This window comes from Vombatus ursinus, unplaced genomic scaffold (genome assembly GCF_900497805.2).
Source record: "Vombatus ursinus unplaced genomic scaffold, bare-nosed wombat genome assembly UNPS02014942.1, whole genome shotgun sequence".
In the NCBI taxonomy this organism is placed as follows: Eukaryota; Metazoa; Chordata; class Mammalia; order Diprotodontia; family Vombatidae; genus Vombatus; species Vombatus ursinus.
Window position 1 is genome coordinate 9,986,240 of NW_020954720.1, and position 16,716 is coordinate 10,002,955.

General features: G+C 34.8%; 1 protein-coding gene across 2 annotated transcripts in view; it reads right to left on the reverse strand.

The window, feature by feature from the left end:
• PIBF1 (progesterone immunomodulatory binding factor 1) overlaps nucleotides 1-16,716 on the reverse strand; it is a 298,482-nt gene that overhangs the window by 264,398 nt on the left and 17,368 nt on the right. For both annotated transcript variants that reach the window (XM_027844511.1, XM_027844510.1), the window contains exons 4-5: nucleotides 15,743-15,941; nucleotides 14,869-14,988 (exon numbers count right to left, since the gene is read on the reverse strand). In XM_027844511.1, coding sequence (XP_027700312.1) covers nucleotides 14,869-14,988; nucleotides 15,743-15,941 — 319 coding nt within the window. The remainder of the gene's footprint in view (nucleotides 1-14,868; nucleotides 14,989-15,742; nucleotides 15,942-16,716) is intronic.

Below are 16,716 nucleotides of genomic sequence, written 5' to 3' on the forward strand. Positions count from 1 at the left end.
TGTGTGTGTGTGTGTGTGTGTGTGTGTGTGTGTGTGTGTGTGTGTGTTTTGGGGGTGGTGGTGCATCAGAAAACAGATGGTGACAAAATTCACCTCAGCCAAAGCTCAAAAGTGTCATTGGTTATAGGAGGTACGTGGCAGGTTAAAGTAGAGAAATTGATATAAGAGTATGGATTTTTCACTATACCTTCAAATGTTATTTCTGGAGTGTGGAGGTGTACTTTTATTTTCTAATTGGCTAATTACTTGTTGAATCAAGGTATTGGAATGTGGTTCTTATGCTGAGAGTCAGCTTACTTTACCATCTCACATCTCAGTTAGTTGAAAGTAGAACTCAAAACACATTTTTCCCTAGGAACAATTTTATAAACGTTAAGTTCACTCCCCAGGCTAATTCACAAAAGTCTATTTATCCATTGTGTAACTAAAATACCACACATTTACAAGGAAAAGTAATTTTAAAAATATTATTACAAGTGTAATACATGGAAAATATGGTAATTCGGAGGGTCCAGAATAAATCTCCCACTTTGTTCCCCATATAGACATTGGAAAAAGATAATTTGGTCTCAAAATTACAGAAAAAGACTACCATAACAAAAAACTAAGGCCCCAAGTAAAATCAGCAAGTTATGAAACAAGGGATTAACATCTAAGAGTTTGAAAAATATTCTTTTAAAGATTTTATATCTTTTAAATAATTCCTTTCTATTCTGAATACTTCCCTTTAATCATCAACATGTAATTCATATCTTTAGGCTGATACCACAGAAACTGGAATACCCCACTCTTCTAAAGGAAACATCCTAAGTGAAAGCAAAATAGGCTGATCTTAGTAAATCTACTATTGCCCTCCTTTAACAAATCTGTAAGAAAAAAAATGCACATTAACTGAAAAGCTCTCAAACATTTGCCAATTTTACTATTTCTCTTTTCTTCCCACAGTCCTAAATGTCATATTCCCTTCCATCAATTTGATCGCTTAGGAGGAATTATGATTGTTGTTAATAACAACAACATTTTATAGACTTTGTTTACAAAGTGCTTTACGTTTGCTATCTCACTTGATCTTCACAGCATTGTGAGGTAGGTGCCATTGTAACTTTCATTTTCCAGATTAGGAAACTGAATCAGTCAAAGGTTAAATAACTTGCCCAGGGTCACAGAGCTAGTTATGTGTTTGAGGAAAGATTTTAACTCAGTTCTTTCCAACTCTAAGTCCAACACTCTATCCACCTAGCTACTATTATACACTACTTTGGTTTCAAGGGATGAAATCTGTTCAATTTTTACAACGTAAAGTCAGATTAAAATTGTTTTATTTAAAGTAAAATTAAAAAAAATTAAAACTCAAGAAATGATAAAAACTATTTTTCTTAATTTACTGCAATGACAAATAAATCACAATACAATTACTAATATATTATTACAATAGTGATAGCATAAATTATTCAAATTTATTTAACACTAAAAATTAATATCCTAAATTTTTTATCCTAAAGTATAAAATGGCTAAAAAGAAAAGATTCAGACTAGCACTTTTAAAACAGCAGCAATGTAAATCAAAATGAAATTACTTTAAATACAATTTTATTTATTTATTCACTCATTCACTCACTCATTTATTTATTTGTTTGTTTGTTTATGGCAAGGCAATTGGGGTTAAGTGACTTGGCCAGAGTCACACAGCTAGTAAGTGTTATGAGTCTGAGGCCAGATTTGAACTCAGGTCCTCCTGATTCCAAGGCCGGTGCTGTATCCACTGTGCCACCTAGCTGCCCCTGAATTTCATTTATATCTTTTTGCCTCACACTTTGTAACCTAGGATCTATCTTTCATGTAAAGAGACAGGAAAGATATCAGACTGGAAATAGGATATTATACCTTTCATTCTAAAATCAATAGTTCAATACAGAAATAACTTAGTAATTTTTTTTTAACTGAATTGACAAATAGGTTCTTGGATGTAAAATATTCAAAACACAAAATCTCTAAAAGTCTCACTCACTACCAGTAAATCTCACCTAAACAGTTAAATGTTGAATATAAGAGGAGGCATATAAAGAATATTCAAACAATTACAAAACACTTTTCACACAAATAAAGTCAGATCTAAATAATTAGGAAAACATCAGTTGCTCATGGGTAGGCTGAGCTAATATAATAAAAATGACAATTCTACCTAAGCTAATTTACTTATTCAGTGCCATACCAATCAAACTACCAAAAATTATTTTATAGAGTTAGAAAACATAAGATTCATTTGGAACAACAAAAGATCCAGAATATCAAGGGAACTAATGAAAAGAAATGCTAGGGAAGGTGGCCTAGCCGTTCCAGATCTTAAATTGCATTATAAAGCACCAATCATCAAAACTACTTGGTACTGGCTAAGAAATACAGTGGTAGATCAGTGGAACAGGTTAAGTACACAAGATACAGTAGTCAATGACTATAGTAATCTGCTATTTGATAAACCCAAAGACCCCAGTTTCTGGGATAAGAACTCACTATTTGACAAAAACTGCTAGGAAAACTGGAAAAGAGTATGGCAGAAACTAGGCATAGACCAACACCTTATACCCTATGACAAAATAAAGTCAAAATGGGTACACTATTTGGATGTAAAGGCTGATACTATAAGCAAACTGGGAAAATAAGGAATAGTTTACCTGTCAGACTTATAGAGAAAAGAATTTATGACCAAACAAGAGATAGAGAACATTATGAAACGCAAAATGGATAATTTTGATTACATTAAATTGAAAAGTTTTTGCACAAAGCCAATGCAATCAAGATTAAAAGGGAAGCAGAAAATTGGGAAGAAATTTTTACAACCAGCATTTCTGATAAGGGCCTCATTTGTAAAATATATAGAGCACTAAGTCAAATTTATAAGAATACAAGTCATTCTCCAGCTGATAAATGGTCAAAGGATATGAGTAGGCAGTTTTTAGATAAAGAAATTAAAGCTATCTATATTCATATGAAAAAATGCTCTAAATCACTATTGATTAGAGAAATGCAAATCAAAACAACTCTGAGGTACCACATCACACCTATCAGATTGGCTAACATGACAAAATAGGAAAATGATAATATGTTGGAGAAGATGTAGGAAAATTGGAACACTGATGCATTCATTGTTGGTGGAGTTGTGAAATGATCCAACCATTCTGGAGAACAATTTGGAACTATGCCCAAAGGGCCATAAAAATGTGCATATCCTTTGACTCAGCAATTCTACTTCTAGGGCTGATCCCAAAGAGATCATACAAATGAGAAAAGGACCCAAATGTACAAGAATATTTATAGTAACTCTTTCTGTAGTGGCAAAGAATTGGAAATGAGAGGATGCCCATCAATTGGGGAATGGTTGAACAAATTGTGACATATGAATGTAATGGAATACTATTGTGCTCTAAGATATGATGAGCAAATACACTTCAGAAAAACCTGGAAAAACTTGTATGGACTGATGCTAAGTGAAGTAAGCAGAACCAGGAGAACATTGTACATAGTAACAGCCATGTTGTGCGATGACTAACTTTGATAGACTTAGCTCATCTCAGCAATGCAAGGATCTACAACATTTCCAAAAGTCTCAAGATGGAAAATGCTATTCACATCTAGAGAAAGAACTAAGGAGTTTGAATGCAGATTAAAGCACACTATTTGTATTTTTTTCTTCTGTTTTGTTTTCTCTTTCTGGTGGTTTCTTCTATTGGTTCTAATTCTTCCTTACAACATGACTAATGTGAAAATATGTTTAATAGGAATGTATATGTAAAGGCTACATCATACTGCACGCCACTGTGGGAAGGGAAGTGGAGAAGAAGGGGGAGAAAAATTTAAAACTCAAAAGCTTATGGAAGTGATTGTTGAAAACTAAAAATAAATTAATAAAAAAAGAATGTTCAAATTACCAAACAATTGTGCTTATTTCACATGCCAGCAAAGTTATGTTTAAGATTCTACAAGCTAGGCTTCAATAAAATGTGAACCAAGAATTACCAGAAGAGCAGGCTGGTTTTTGAAGAAGCAAAGGAACTAGAGACCAGATTGCCAGTATTTACTGGATTACTGAGAAAGCAAGGGAGTTCCAGAAAAACATCAACTTCTGCTTCATTGACTATACTACAGCCTTTGACTGTGTGGATCACAACAAAATGTGGCAAGTCATCAAAGAGATGGGAATGCGAGATCATCTTACTTGTCTCCTGGGGAACCAATATTTGGGCCAAGAAGTGATGGTTAGAATCAAACATGGAACAACTAACTGATTGGTTTAAGATTGAAAAAGGAGTATTACAAGGATGTATATTGTCACCTTATTTAACCAATATGCAGAGTGCATCATACAAAATGCCAGGCTGGATGAATCAAAAGCTGGAATTAAGTTTGTTGGGAGAAACATCAGCAATCTCAGATATACAGATGATAACGCTCTGATTGCAGAAAATGAAGAAGAATTAAGAAGACTCTTGATGAGGATGAAAGAGGAGAGTGTAAAAGATGGCTTGAAGCTTCACATCAAAAACAAAACCAAGATCATGGCAACTGGTCCCATCAATTCCTGGCAAACAGAAGGAGAAGAAATGGAAGCAGTGTCAGATTTTATATTCTTGGGTTCAAAGATCAATGCAGACAACAACTTCAGCCACGAAATTAAAAGAAGCTTGCTTGCGCCTTGGAAGGAAAGCTATGGCAAATCTGGATCGCCCCTTGGGGACCAAGGAGATAAATCAGTCAATGCTTAAGGAAATGAATTCAGATTACTCACTGAAGAGTCAAATACTGAAGCTGAATCTTAAATACTTTTGCCATATAATGAGAATACAAGGATTCACTGGAACACCTAATGTTGGGAAGGACTGAAAACAAAAGGAAAAGAGGATGGTAGAGGATGAAATGGATAGTGTCATGGAAGCAATGAACATGAGCTTGAACAGACTTTGGAAGATAGTGAAGGATAGAAGGCTTGGTGTGGTATGGTCCATTGAGTCATGAAGAATCAGACAAGACTGAATGACTGAATAACAACAATATAATTATTCTTCTATTATTACAGAGCACAAATTCTTAACTTGGGGTTCACAGATCCCAAGGGGTCCATGGATAGATTTTAAGGGGGTTGTGTTAACTTGGATTAGATAAAACATTACATCTTTATTTTTGTTAACCTCTAAATGAAATTTATTATTTTCTTTAATTAAGAATGTAGGCAACAAATCATTATTCTGAGAGGAGATCTACAGGTTTCTTTTTTTTTTCATCAAGGTTTAATTGATATACAAAACACAGAGCAAAACAAGGGTTTGTTGTCACAGTTATTAAGAAAACAAGAATCAGGGGCAGCTAGGTGGCACAGTGAATAGAGCATCAGCCCTGGAGTCAGGAGATCCTGAGTTTAAATCCGATCTCAGACACATAACACTTAATAGCTGTGTGACTCTGAACAAGTTACTTAACCCCAATTGCCTAAAAAAAAAAAAAAAAAATTCCTAAACCAAACAGCATCAGTCAAGTACCAAAGTGAATCGAAGAATGCCTCTTTGATTCCTTATCCTCTCCCCTACAATTCAATGATGCAAAAATTTCAACTTGTACGAGATACTTCATTATCTACAGTAAAACTCCAAAATGGAAGGGCCAAAACATGGGTTTCTCCTGCCTGCCAGAGGGATCCATGAAATAAAAAGGGTTAGGAATCCTGCTATTGAGGATCTTTTGATTTCTCAACTAAGACAAAGTCTGCTTTGCTACTAACACTAAGCAAGTCATACTTTTCTAGTTAGGAATTGAGACTTCCATTCTACAAATGAAGTACATGTTTTTCAGACCCTGAAATAATTTTACAACTTTTTGTGACAGGCATAGATGCATAAATGTATATATTTTAAAAGATTGTTGTAGCTATTAAAAGAGATAAGAAACTAATAATAGTTTACTTATGACAGGTGAGTTTTCCTTCATATTTTTCATTTATTTGATCATAGATTTCAAATAGATTATTCATTCTAGTCTAAGAGAATTTAAATTCAAGAAACTTTCACTAGGTGTCTACTCTGTGCAAGCATGTAATAACAGAGCGTTAAGGTGAAGAGAATAGAGTGCTGGCCTTAGAGCTAGGAAGACCTCAGATTCCTGCCTCAGTCATTAGATGACAGGGACAACTCTGGGAAAGTCAACTTTTTGGAGCCAAAGTTTCCTCACCAGTAAAATGATGCTAATGACAGTATCTATCTCACAGAGCTATGTAAGCATAGAGTGATATAATGTACATAAAGCACTTTACAAAAGGAAAGTATGGTATAAATATGAGTCATTATTGGTAAAAATATGATTTGAAACTTTATGTATTGAGGCAACTTCCATAAATTCACTGTTTTGAGTGGCTTAATATCATCTTGAAGATATCAAAGTTATGTTATAAAAGTATTGTCACCACTGTCTGCAATTGCAAAACTATTTAAAAATCAGTGCCATCACTTATCCTAGTTATTTTTCATCTGCTAGATAACTTACTTTTACTATGGTTCTATTTCTGTGCAAATACTACAAATAAAAGTTCATTTTCTAAAATTCCACAAAAACTAAAAATGCATAAACTATAATTTCTGATGTAGGAATTATGTCAAATTATCCTTGGGCATCTCATTATATTTATATAATATTCTATACATAGAGGATACTTAAATGTTACTGTCCAGCTGACCTTTCCCTTCAACTTTCCAAACATTAATTATTTTCACTTGTTATATCTTCCTCATTCACTGGTATATTTTATTCCCTCAAGTCATAAGGTTAAAACTCTCAATTCTACAAAAGGGAGAAATGAGGTGCTTCACGGAGTCATAAAGTATTACCACCATTTTAAAAAAGCCAAAAACAGAAACAAGAGAACTTAATCTTGAATTTTGATTCTGCTTCTCATTTTGTGATTTGCTGCTTCACTTTCATAATACAGTATTCAAGATTTCACTTTATTTTCACTGTGATACTTTAGAGGTCTGTGATTTCATTGGCTGTGGGTATTCTCTCTACTAATGTACATAGGGCCTAGAGGTAAGACACCATGATTACTGGTAGACGGTCTTTCAGAGTTACTGCACTTGACAATTCACTACCCTATAGCCACTCTGCTGGTGAACTTTTCTGGTTTCAGCTGAAGATGGGCCTCATACAACAGATATAAAGCTTGGTGGCACCTGTCAGAGCATGTTCTCTATTTATACAGGCTTAAAGAAACAAAATGTCACCACCATACTGGATGAAGCATCAATGTAAGACGTTGGTGTAGGTTCCAATGAAGCACAGTCCACACTGAGAACGAAATATTCAAGATACATTAAAAGAAGCAAAGATTTACCAAAAAAAGAGATGGATGAGAATCACGTAAGAAGAAAAGGTATGGTCAATTAATAACAATAACAATGAGCATTTATATTGCCTACTATGTGCAAGCCAGTGTGCTAAGTGTTTTACAAATATTATTTTATTTGATCTTCACAACACCGGAAAGTCAAAGGTGCTATTATTATCTACATTTCACAGTTGAGGAAACTGAGGCAAAAAAGTTACATGACTTGCTCAGGGTCACACAGTTAGTGTATGAAGTCAGATTTTAACACAAGTATTCCTTGAATCAAGGCCCAATGATCTATCCACTATACAACCTAACAGGTCAATTATGATCTGGATCTGGATCTGGATCTGTATCTATCCAAAATGAAATTATACCTTAATTAAAATAACAAAGCATGAGAACAATTACATAGAAAATAGCATGTAGAGAACCCTTGAGCTCCATTTCCAAAAATATGTGTTAAGACACAAGAACAATAAATATTAAATGCTTAACTATAAGAAAAACACCATGTAAGTCACTGAAGGAGTTTCACAGTTCATATGAGATACAGTCTTTCACTTCATTAAACATGTTGTTTAGTATGGAATAAAACGCCAACATAGATAAGAAAAAACAGACAAATTATATGATGAGTCTGCCACTTATTACCTGTATGACCTTGGGCAATCATTTAAACTCTCTGGGTCTCAGCTCCTAAAATTAGTTGGTTGGATTAAATTACCTCTAACGTTCCTTCTAGCTCTAAAACTATGATCCTGTGATCCCTGACCATTTTCTGGTAACATGAGGAAGAAACTAAAGATCAGAGAGTTTAAATGATTTGCCCAAGGTCACTCAATAAGGAGCAGAACAAGGCTTCAAACTCAGATCTTATAATTCTAAGCCAGATGATAAAAATCGCAGTTTACCAATGCTTATTAAATTGAATTGAATAAAACTTTAACATACTATGTATAAAGATAGTTACAATTAGTTATAATTTAGCCCCAAATGACAATATTTTTTAAAATTACATAATACTTTATATTAGTAAAAAGTAGTAATCAAATTCCTCAAAGTTATTTCTGATCAAAGAGTTGATTAACAGGGTCTCCAGGTTTATTCAACATAAGAAAGATTATAATAAGATTGGAAGAAAAAAATGTTTAGGTTCCATACTAAGCTAGCAGGAGAAAAAGTTATGAAATTATTCAACATTATGTTTTCTTATTTAATACATGCTACAAATCATACATGTATGTCATATGTTAAATTTTTTTGCTAGTTTTTTACATTCTTTTATTGTATGCTATTTACACATATATAAAATAAATACATGTAAAATAGATGCATATTTTAAGATACTGAAAATTTATAATGAAGCAAAAAGGCTTATTGTTCTAGGCAAGAATTAGGTTTCTGTAACTCTAAATCTTAATCTTAATTCTCTATTATACAACATATTGTTCCTGTGTAAGTTACTGTTTAATATACTATTTCATATAGTTATATCACTTAGAATAAGATAATACTATCTGCTTCCTTGGCAAGGACGTTATTTGCATTAATGAGTTGGAGACTTAAAAAAAAAACATCTTATGTAAGTTAATTCCTCAATCTCCTCTTCATAAGCTGTGCTTTTAACCCATAAATTAATAAATTAATAGAGTAAATTAATACTCTCTCTGTGGTTTACATCTGCAGATTTTGGTTAAGGAGACAAAGCTTTAACTGATGTCTCAATGAATGTGTTACGTACTCTAGGATCACTCAATCAAACAAGTATTATTAAGCACCTGTCAGTAAAAAGCACTATGCAGGCACTACAGACACAAAAGCAGTGACCTCAAGGAGCTTACTTTCTGGGGAGATTTCAAGCAGTGGAAGAGAAGAGGGAGAGCCTTCTAGGAAAGAGAAAAAACCTGTTCAAAAGCATGAAGACTGGAGATGGAAAGTCATGGCACAGGACAGATCAAGAAGGCAATTTGGCTGTATTATGGAGTGTATGGGGGGAAAATACATAATAGTCCCGGAAAAATAGTTTGAAACCAGATTACAAAGAGCCTTAAATGCTAAACAAGGGTGTTTACATTTTATCCTGGAGGCAACAGAGAGCCACTCAATCTTCTTGGGTAAGGCCAGTGGTTAGGAATATCAATTTGGCAGCTGGTGCCACAGTAGCTGGTTATGGACTTGATCAGGAATACCTGAGTTTAAATTCTGCCACTTAGAGTTTCTAGTTGTGTAACCTGGAGCAAGTCACATAGCCTCTGTAAGCCTTAGTTTCCTCATCTATAAAACAGGGATAATAAGCACCTACTTCACAGGGTGGATGTGATGATCAAATGAGATAACATATGTAAAGTGCTTTGTGAACCTTAAAGACACCATATAAATGTTTGTTTAAAAAAATCAGTTGGGTCTGTAAAAAAGACGCTTTAGAAAACAGGCTGTAGTCTGATAACCATAACACATTATAAAAACCTCAATGACAGGAATGTGTCACTTGTTAAAATGCCTACTTTTCATCCAATGCAAATAAAAACTTGCTTTTGAATGTTTAAGTTCAGTCTAAAAGTTAACTCGCAGGTTTTGTTTCCAGAAATATAATGAGGCTGCTAAACAAGGAAGTATCTTGAGTAAAACATAATTTCACTGCTTCCTAGTCACCCAAGTTTTCACAAGAAAAAAAATTTTTTACTTTAGTATTTCCTCATAGAACTTAATAGCTGTTTTAAATGGAGACTTATTTGTTCTTTACAGTGAGTTGTTTACACTTCCCTCATTAGACACCAAAGTATAAGTATTAACAGCATATAATTCCAAGTTAGCTAAATAGCTACATATAGTAGACGACAATTTTGACCTATTATTGAAAAAACAGAATTTCTCAGAAGGCAAGAACATTCATGACATCAATGAACTCAGTTTTTCCTGATTTCAAGTCTCATACTCTATCTGGTGCCCCACACTGACAACACATTTGACAAATGGTCAGATGTAGCCTTTGCTCGAAGACTTCTAGTGAAAGAGAGTCCTCTGTCTCCTGAGGCAGTCTTTTCTGCTTTGGCAAAGCTCTGTCAGAAAGTTTTCCTTCCATAAAGGGAAAGTTTGCACAAGAGCCTTCAACTATTTCCCTTAGTTCTACCCTTAGGGGCCAAGCAGAATAAATCTAATTCCTTTTCCACAAACAGTCCTTTTGAGTTCTTGAAGACAGCTATCAGCATCTATCCTCCAGTCTTATCTTCTCCAGCCTAACATCCTCAATTCCTTTCAAATGATCCTCATAAGGCATGGTCTTGAGACTCCTTTTACTTTGTACACTTCCAAGCTTCTAACATTCTTCCTAAAATGTGGGGCCAGAACTGCACATAAATGTGACAGACATATTCTGAACATGATAGGGTTCAGACTATTATTTCCCAAAGTTTTAAAAATCATTCCCATCAAATGCCTCAGGTTAAACCCATACTAAATAAGAGTAAATGTGAACAGCAAAATGAAGACGGTCAGTTTACCATAGACTTATGTAGCCTTTAATTTAGGAAAAATTTAATAGTTGATAGATCTTTTTAATATGAGTAAATAAGTTCCCCATGGGCTGAACTATGGATTTTATAATCCTTTCAGACAGAATATTATACGGCTAATTTCATGCTATCAGAATTTATTAAGTTCCAATGGAAGCTGCAAAGATTTTGTTATTGTTTTGTGGTAATCATCAGACGCTCTGCTTATAGATTTAATAAAAAAAAAGAAAAGTAAATAACTATATTGCTTCTGATTGTTATAATAAGAATACAACCTTCAATTTCCTAAATTTAGTTAAAAAATCAAGTGGAAAGATGCTGCCATCTTGTGGTGAAAAGAATTAAGACCATAGTAAGACCAGACATACTGGGTTGACCAATCAAATTGAGCACCGTCTTTGACAGAGGATAAAAGCTAGTATGCAAGTTCTGCTAACTGAGATGAACTTCATTCCCTCCTCCTCCCCACCCTGAATATCCTAGTCTCTCCTAACGAACCTTTATGGACCTACCATTTCTGAATTTGTTCATACGGTTTCTGAATCTAGTTATTTTCTTAGTTTCTCATATGGCTCATAAATTTACTACCCAATGAAGAAATATTTTGGCAGCTAGGTGGCACAGTGGATAGAGTGATGGGACTGGAATAAAGAAGACTCCTTCCTGAGTTCAAATCTGGCCTGAGACACTTACTACCTGTGTGACCCTGGGCAAGTCACTTAACCCTGTTTGCCTCAGTTTCCTCATCTGCAAAATAAGCTGGAGAAGAAAATGGCAAACCACTCCAGTATCTTTGCCAAGAAAACCCCAAATGGGGTTGCGAAGAGTCAATCATGACTGAAATGACTAAACAACAAAACAATAGTGTTTTTTTTAATATTTGTCTTAAATTTATCCTTCTCTCAATTCCAAATTCACTTTATATATGCTGTTCAAAAATTTTTATGGGCTTCAATCATATTCCTTTTTTGGATTTTTTTTTTTATCTGAAGAGTACTAAACCTTTTCAGTTTGCCTTTAACCATAATCTTCCTCCATCTTGATGATTTTAATTGTCCTTCTGTGGACCTGGCTTGCTCCAGAATATCTTTCTTTAGGTGTGGCAAGCAGAATTACAGAATATAACACAGAATATTCTAAATGTATGTACAAACACCATAATTCAGTAACATTTTTATCAAGTGCCTATTATATGGAAGGCAGTGACAGATCCTGGGGCCAAAAGAAAAAAAAGTGAAAATCAGACTCTGACCTTAAGGAACTTTATATTTTTATGATAAAGATAGAAAAGATTTACACAGATAAATAAAAACAGATAATTTGGAGAGGGGAAAAAAATAAGTAGTAAAATCAGTAAAGGCTTCCTACAGGAACTTACAGATGAATAAGCCTTAAAGGAAGTTAAAGATCATAAGGGATTGAGGAGAGGAGGGAGTGCATCGCAGGAAAGTGAGATAGTTTATACAGTGGAACATAACTGCAACGTAGAAAATGGGGATAACTAAAATGATGGGGATTAAATGAGTTAACTAAGAGATTGCAGAGAGGGGAGAGCCAAGTTTGGGATTGAGATTTGAGGGACACCCACAGTTAAGGGGATAATTTAGGAGTAGCCAAGGCAAATTTAGATAGAATATCCAATTAGGAGTAGCCGAGGCAAAAGGCAAGAGTAATCCATAGCTGAGTTTTGGGAAGGCACAAACCACTAGTGATAGAACAAGTAGGGTGAGGGATTTGAAAGCTGAGACAATGCATTAACTGGTTAACTTCAGAGACCGAAAGGAATAAAGTATGGCCACAGCAGGGGTGAGAGACTGAGGAAGCAAGAAAGAGTGGATAGCATGGTGAGGAGAAAAAAATAGATTTAGGAAGAGAGAGAGGGAGTGATGGAAGGATAAGCATAGGATAATATTTTCTACTTTGTTTCCAATGTGTTCCTAATGATGTTTAATACGTTTATTATCTTTTTTGTCATAATAGCATGCTACTTCAAGGACAAAACTATAAATGACTGTTACATTGCTTTCCTAACTTTAACCAATAGCTCAGGGCCCATCAGTTCTATAAGTATGAATTGTTTTTTCTTGATTAAAATATGTTGCCGCTGTCCATCCTGAAATTCATTTTCCAATTTTCCATCTACACAACCTTATCACCATCGACCACATGAAAGGACAGAGTATGTATCTACAAAGTTGGAGATTTCACTATATATTTTCTTCCAGAGATAAAATCATAAATTTAATCTTAGTACTTAAAAGTGTCTATTTTATCCTTAGCCTTTGTTTCTTGTTTCCAAGTCAATTCTCATGACTAAATAGTCCTCCAAATCCTAAAGTAACTATTAAACCAAAGACTCTGTCAGGCATGAAACTTGGGCAATAACTTTCTAAAAGTATAAATACATTGTATCCATCCACTAGTTGTCTTTCATACATGTGTCTATTTACCCCTTATTTCTTTTCATGAAAATAATGTTGTCTCTCCTCTAACAGGTTAAGTTTGCATTGGTGTTCACTGATCCTTTCCCTCTCTATGTATATTTATATCAGCTCAAATGACAGTGTGAGAGCTTATAAGATGCCCCTCCACCACCCCAAATAGTTTCCAGGATGCTATCTAGAACTTCCTTATGAAGAGGATTCAGGATAGCAATAGCCAGTCCTCTAGCAAAGTGTTTTGTAATGGCACAATTTAGCTAAAAATTCTTTTATTTCATATTTAAGGTCCTTCAAAACTTTCAGCTTACCTGTCTTCTGAAAGGGGGTGGACTCAAGATGCAAAATGAGATAAACATTTGTACACATATGGCCAATGTGGTAATCAGTTTTGCATAACTATGTATAATATTAAGTGCCACGCATTCTGCCAAGTGCTGGAGATATAAAGAAAGGTAAAAGACAATTCCTGTCTTAAAGGAGCTCACAATCTAATGGAGGAGACAAAGTGTAAATAATTTGTAGAAATAAGATATATATATATAGGAGAAATTGGAAATAATCAAAAGAGGGAAGGAACCAGAATTGAGACTGGTTAGAAAAGGCTTCCTGTTGAAAGTAATATTTTAGCTAGAACTAGAAACCTCTGAACAATTTCCTTTATTAATGCATATAAGGATGTTCTATGAAGCTGATTGTCTTAGAGAGTTGGCTGGAGTACCGAGAAGTGAGATGACATACCCAGGGTCACACAGCCAGCGAATGTCAGAGTGGGGACTTGAACCCACTAGGCCAGGCTGTCTAATTAAATGAATGAATGAAATGAGGGGATTGGATTATAGAAGCCCTGAGGTCCTCCCAGCTCTAATTTGGCATGGTGATCTCAAACTGGGCTTGTCTGTTACTCCTGCGGCTCAGATCCCCAGGAGAGTTGAATGACACTGAAGTGGGAGAGATTCCTCTACTCCTCTGTAAAAGAGTTAGAAGTGAAGGAAATCTCTGTTCATTCTTTCATCTCCCTTTCTCTTCTAAAGCTGTCATGTATACTGCCTTGGAGTACTGTTCCTGGTCTATTCCTTCTGCCAAAGAAGTTTTTGGGAAAGAACTGAGACTTATTCCTTAAGAAAAATTCTTATTCACACGAATATGCATGTATTACATTTGTATGATTACACAGAGATTACTCAGGGATAGGATATAATAAGGTTCCTTGAAAGGTAAGTCAAGTCTTATTTGATCAACTTCCAAGCTAGCTGCTACCTTTAAGCTTCTTTTTCCTTCTTTCTTTGACTGCACCCCTGCCCCATTTCTACCGCCACTATCTTTTCTATAGTATTAATTGCTTGTGAAGATCCACAGTGGAAAGCGGTATGGCAAACAGTCACTCTCTCACACCCTACCTATGCTTCATTAGAAAAGTGGACCCTTTCCAGCCAGCCCACTTGACAATCATGAAGACATCAGAAAGATCAAAAGCAATTCATTATCAGGAAAAGATCAGGGTAGAGGAATATTACTTCTCTTAGACAGTAAATCCGACTGTACAAACCTCTAATAATCGCTTTAACTGGGATTTGTAATCAATTAGTTCTTCTGAAAGGTCATTCCTTTTCACCTGCAGTTCATTTACTTCTTTTCTTAAAGGATTCACTACTTCATAGAACCGAATCTGGGGGGAAAAAAAGACGTCATTAATGAGTGACTTTGAAATCCAATTACAATATATACCAACATACATAGTCACCTATTCCTTATACATTCCAACAGAGGAGAAATAGATTGGGGGTGGGAGGGGATAGTTAACCTTTAGGCTGACCCATCTTGACCAACTAAGGCTACTTCATCTCAATCACTGTTTTCTAGGATGCTTTCCTTATTGGATGGGGGTAATACGCTTCAGGGGAAAGAGTGCTGTACTTAGAAATCAGAGGGTCAAATTCTGCCTCTGCCACATACTCTATGTAACCACGAGAAAATAACTGAACCTCATTTGATCCTGAGTTTCTTCAATCATAAAATGAAGTGGTAAGACTAGGTGATTACTAAGGTCCTGTCCATCTCTTCAATGAATAATCCCAATTATCTCTGAAAATATCTATATGGAGTACTTGCTCAATTAAGGAATTCTTCTGTGAAGTTTTGGCTGAACTTCCACACAAAGGTACAGGAAGAGATGTGGAGGCCTATAAATTCACTATGATTATCATCAAACATCAAATGAACAGCCCAACTTCCACAAATTTTAAATAAACTGGCCAATTGTTCATTCCAAAGCACCATTTTCCTTGCCTTTCTGTAAAAAAAAATATTTTTCAATGATGCCCTAATATTAAAGCAATAACAACAGGAACTATGTTGCCTGTTACAATCCCATTAAAATTATGCACTAAAATGTTTGTGATAGTGTTTTTTTAAAAACTCACAGATACATATTCAGGAATAGAAAGTTGATCCTCAGGAAGAGACTTCAATTTCATGTAATGATCTTCTGTTAATTCCAAATCACGTAAGCTACGACGAATATCTCCAGCCTTCTCTATTAGCTGATGATTTGTCTCCTCTAGCTGTTTCTGCCTCAATAAAATGGTTTCCATTTCCTGTTTCATTAATTCTTGATATTTTCTACATTAAAAGAAAGTTTTGGTGAGCTTATAAAAAACCTATGAAACTTTACTTTAAATAACTTTTTACTGTGACACAGTATATGAGGAAATGGCAACCAAATGCTGCTTTTTGCTGTTGAATGCTGATATTTCAAATCATCAGATAGATCTGATAATAGCATACCATCTGCCTGAGTTCTGATCCAGAGTTAGGCAAATAAAAACCTTAACTGAAAATACCAATGGGAATACAATATCAACAAATCACTACATACACATTGATAAAGAAACTAATCACTATCAAACATCCTGCTCCTCTCTGACTTAAAGCTCTCCCTTCCATTCATTTCCAAGTGACAAAGGTGGCATTAATAATCACGCAAAATGACACTTGCATAATTATTTTATAGTAAGTAGTACAGCTCTTTGCATTTCCTTTTATCTCCCCCTCCCCCCCCCAAAATCTATTGCTATCCTATTTTAAAACAATATGGGCAGCATTTCTCTAAGTTTATTAAAGTGGGTGAAACTATTACCCTAATTCTCATTTTTACTTTTTTAAATCAAGAAATCAGACACAAATTAAAATGCTGTTATTTATTATCTGTGACTGGAGTTAATTCTCCCTCTACATTTGGGGGTGTTAACAGAAGTTGGCCCATGTCTGATAGGGCACACTGCTGCTTAAACTAAAGGAAGAAAGCATCATTAAATACATACATTCAAATGATCATTACTCCAATAATTCCCAAAGTGGTCTGCTGTAACCAGCCTCAATACATGCTACATTACAG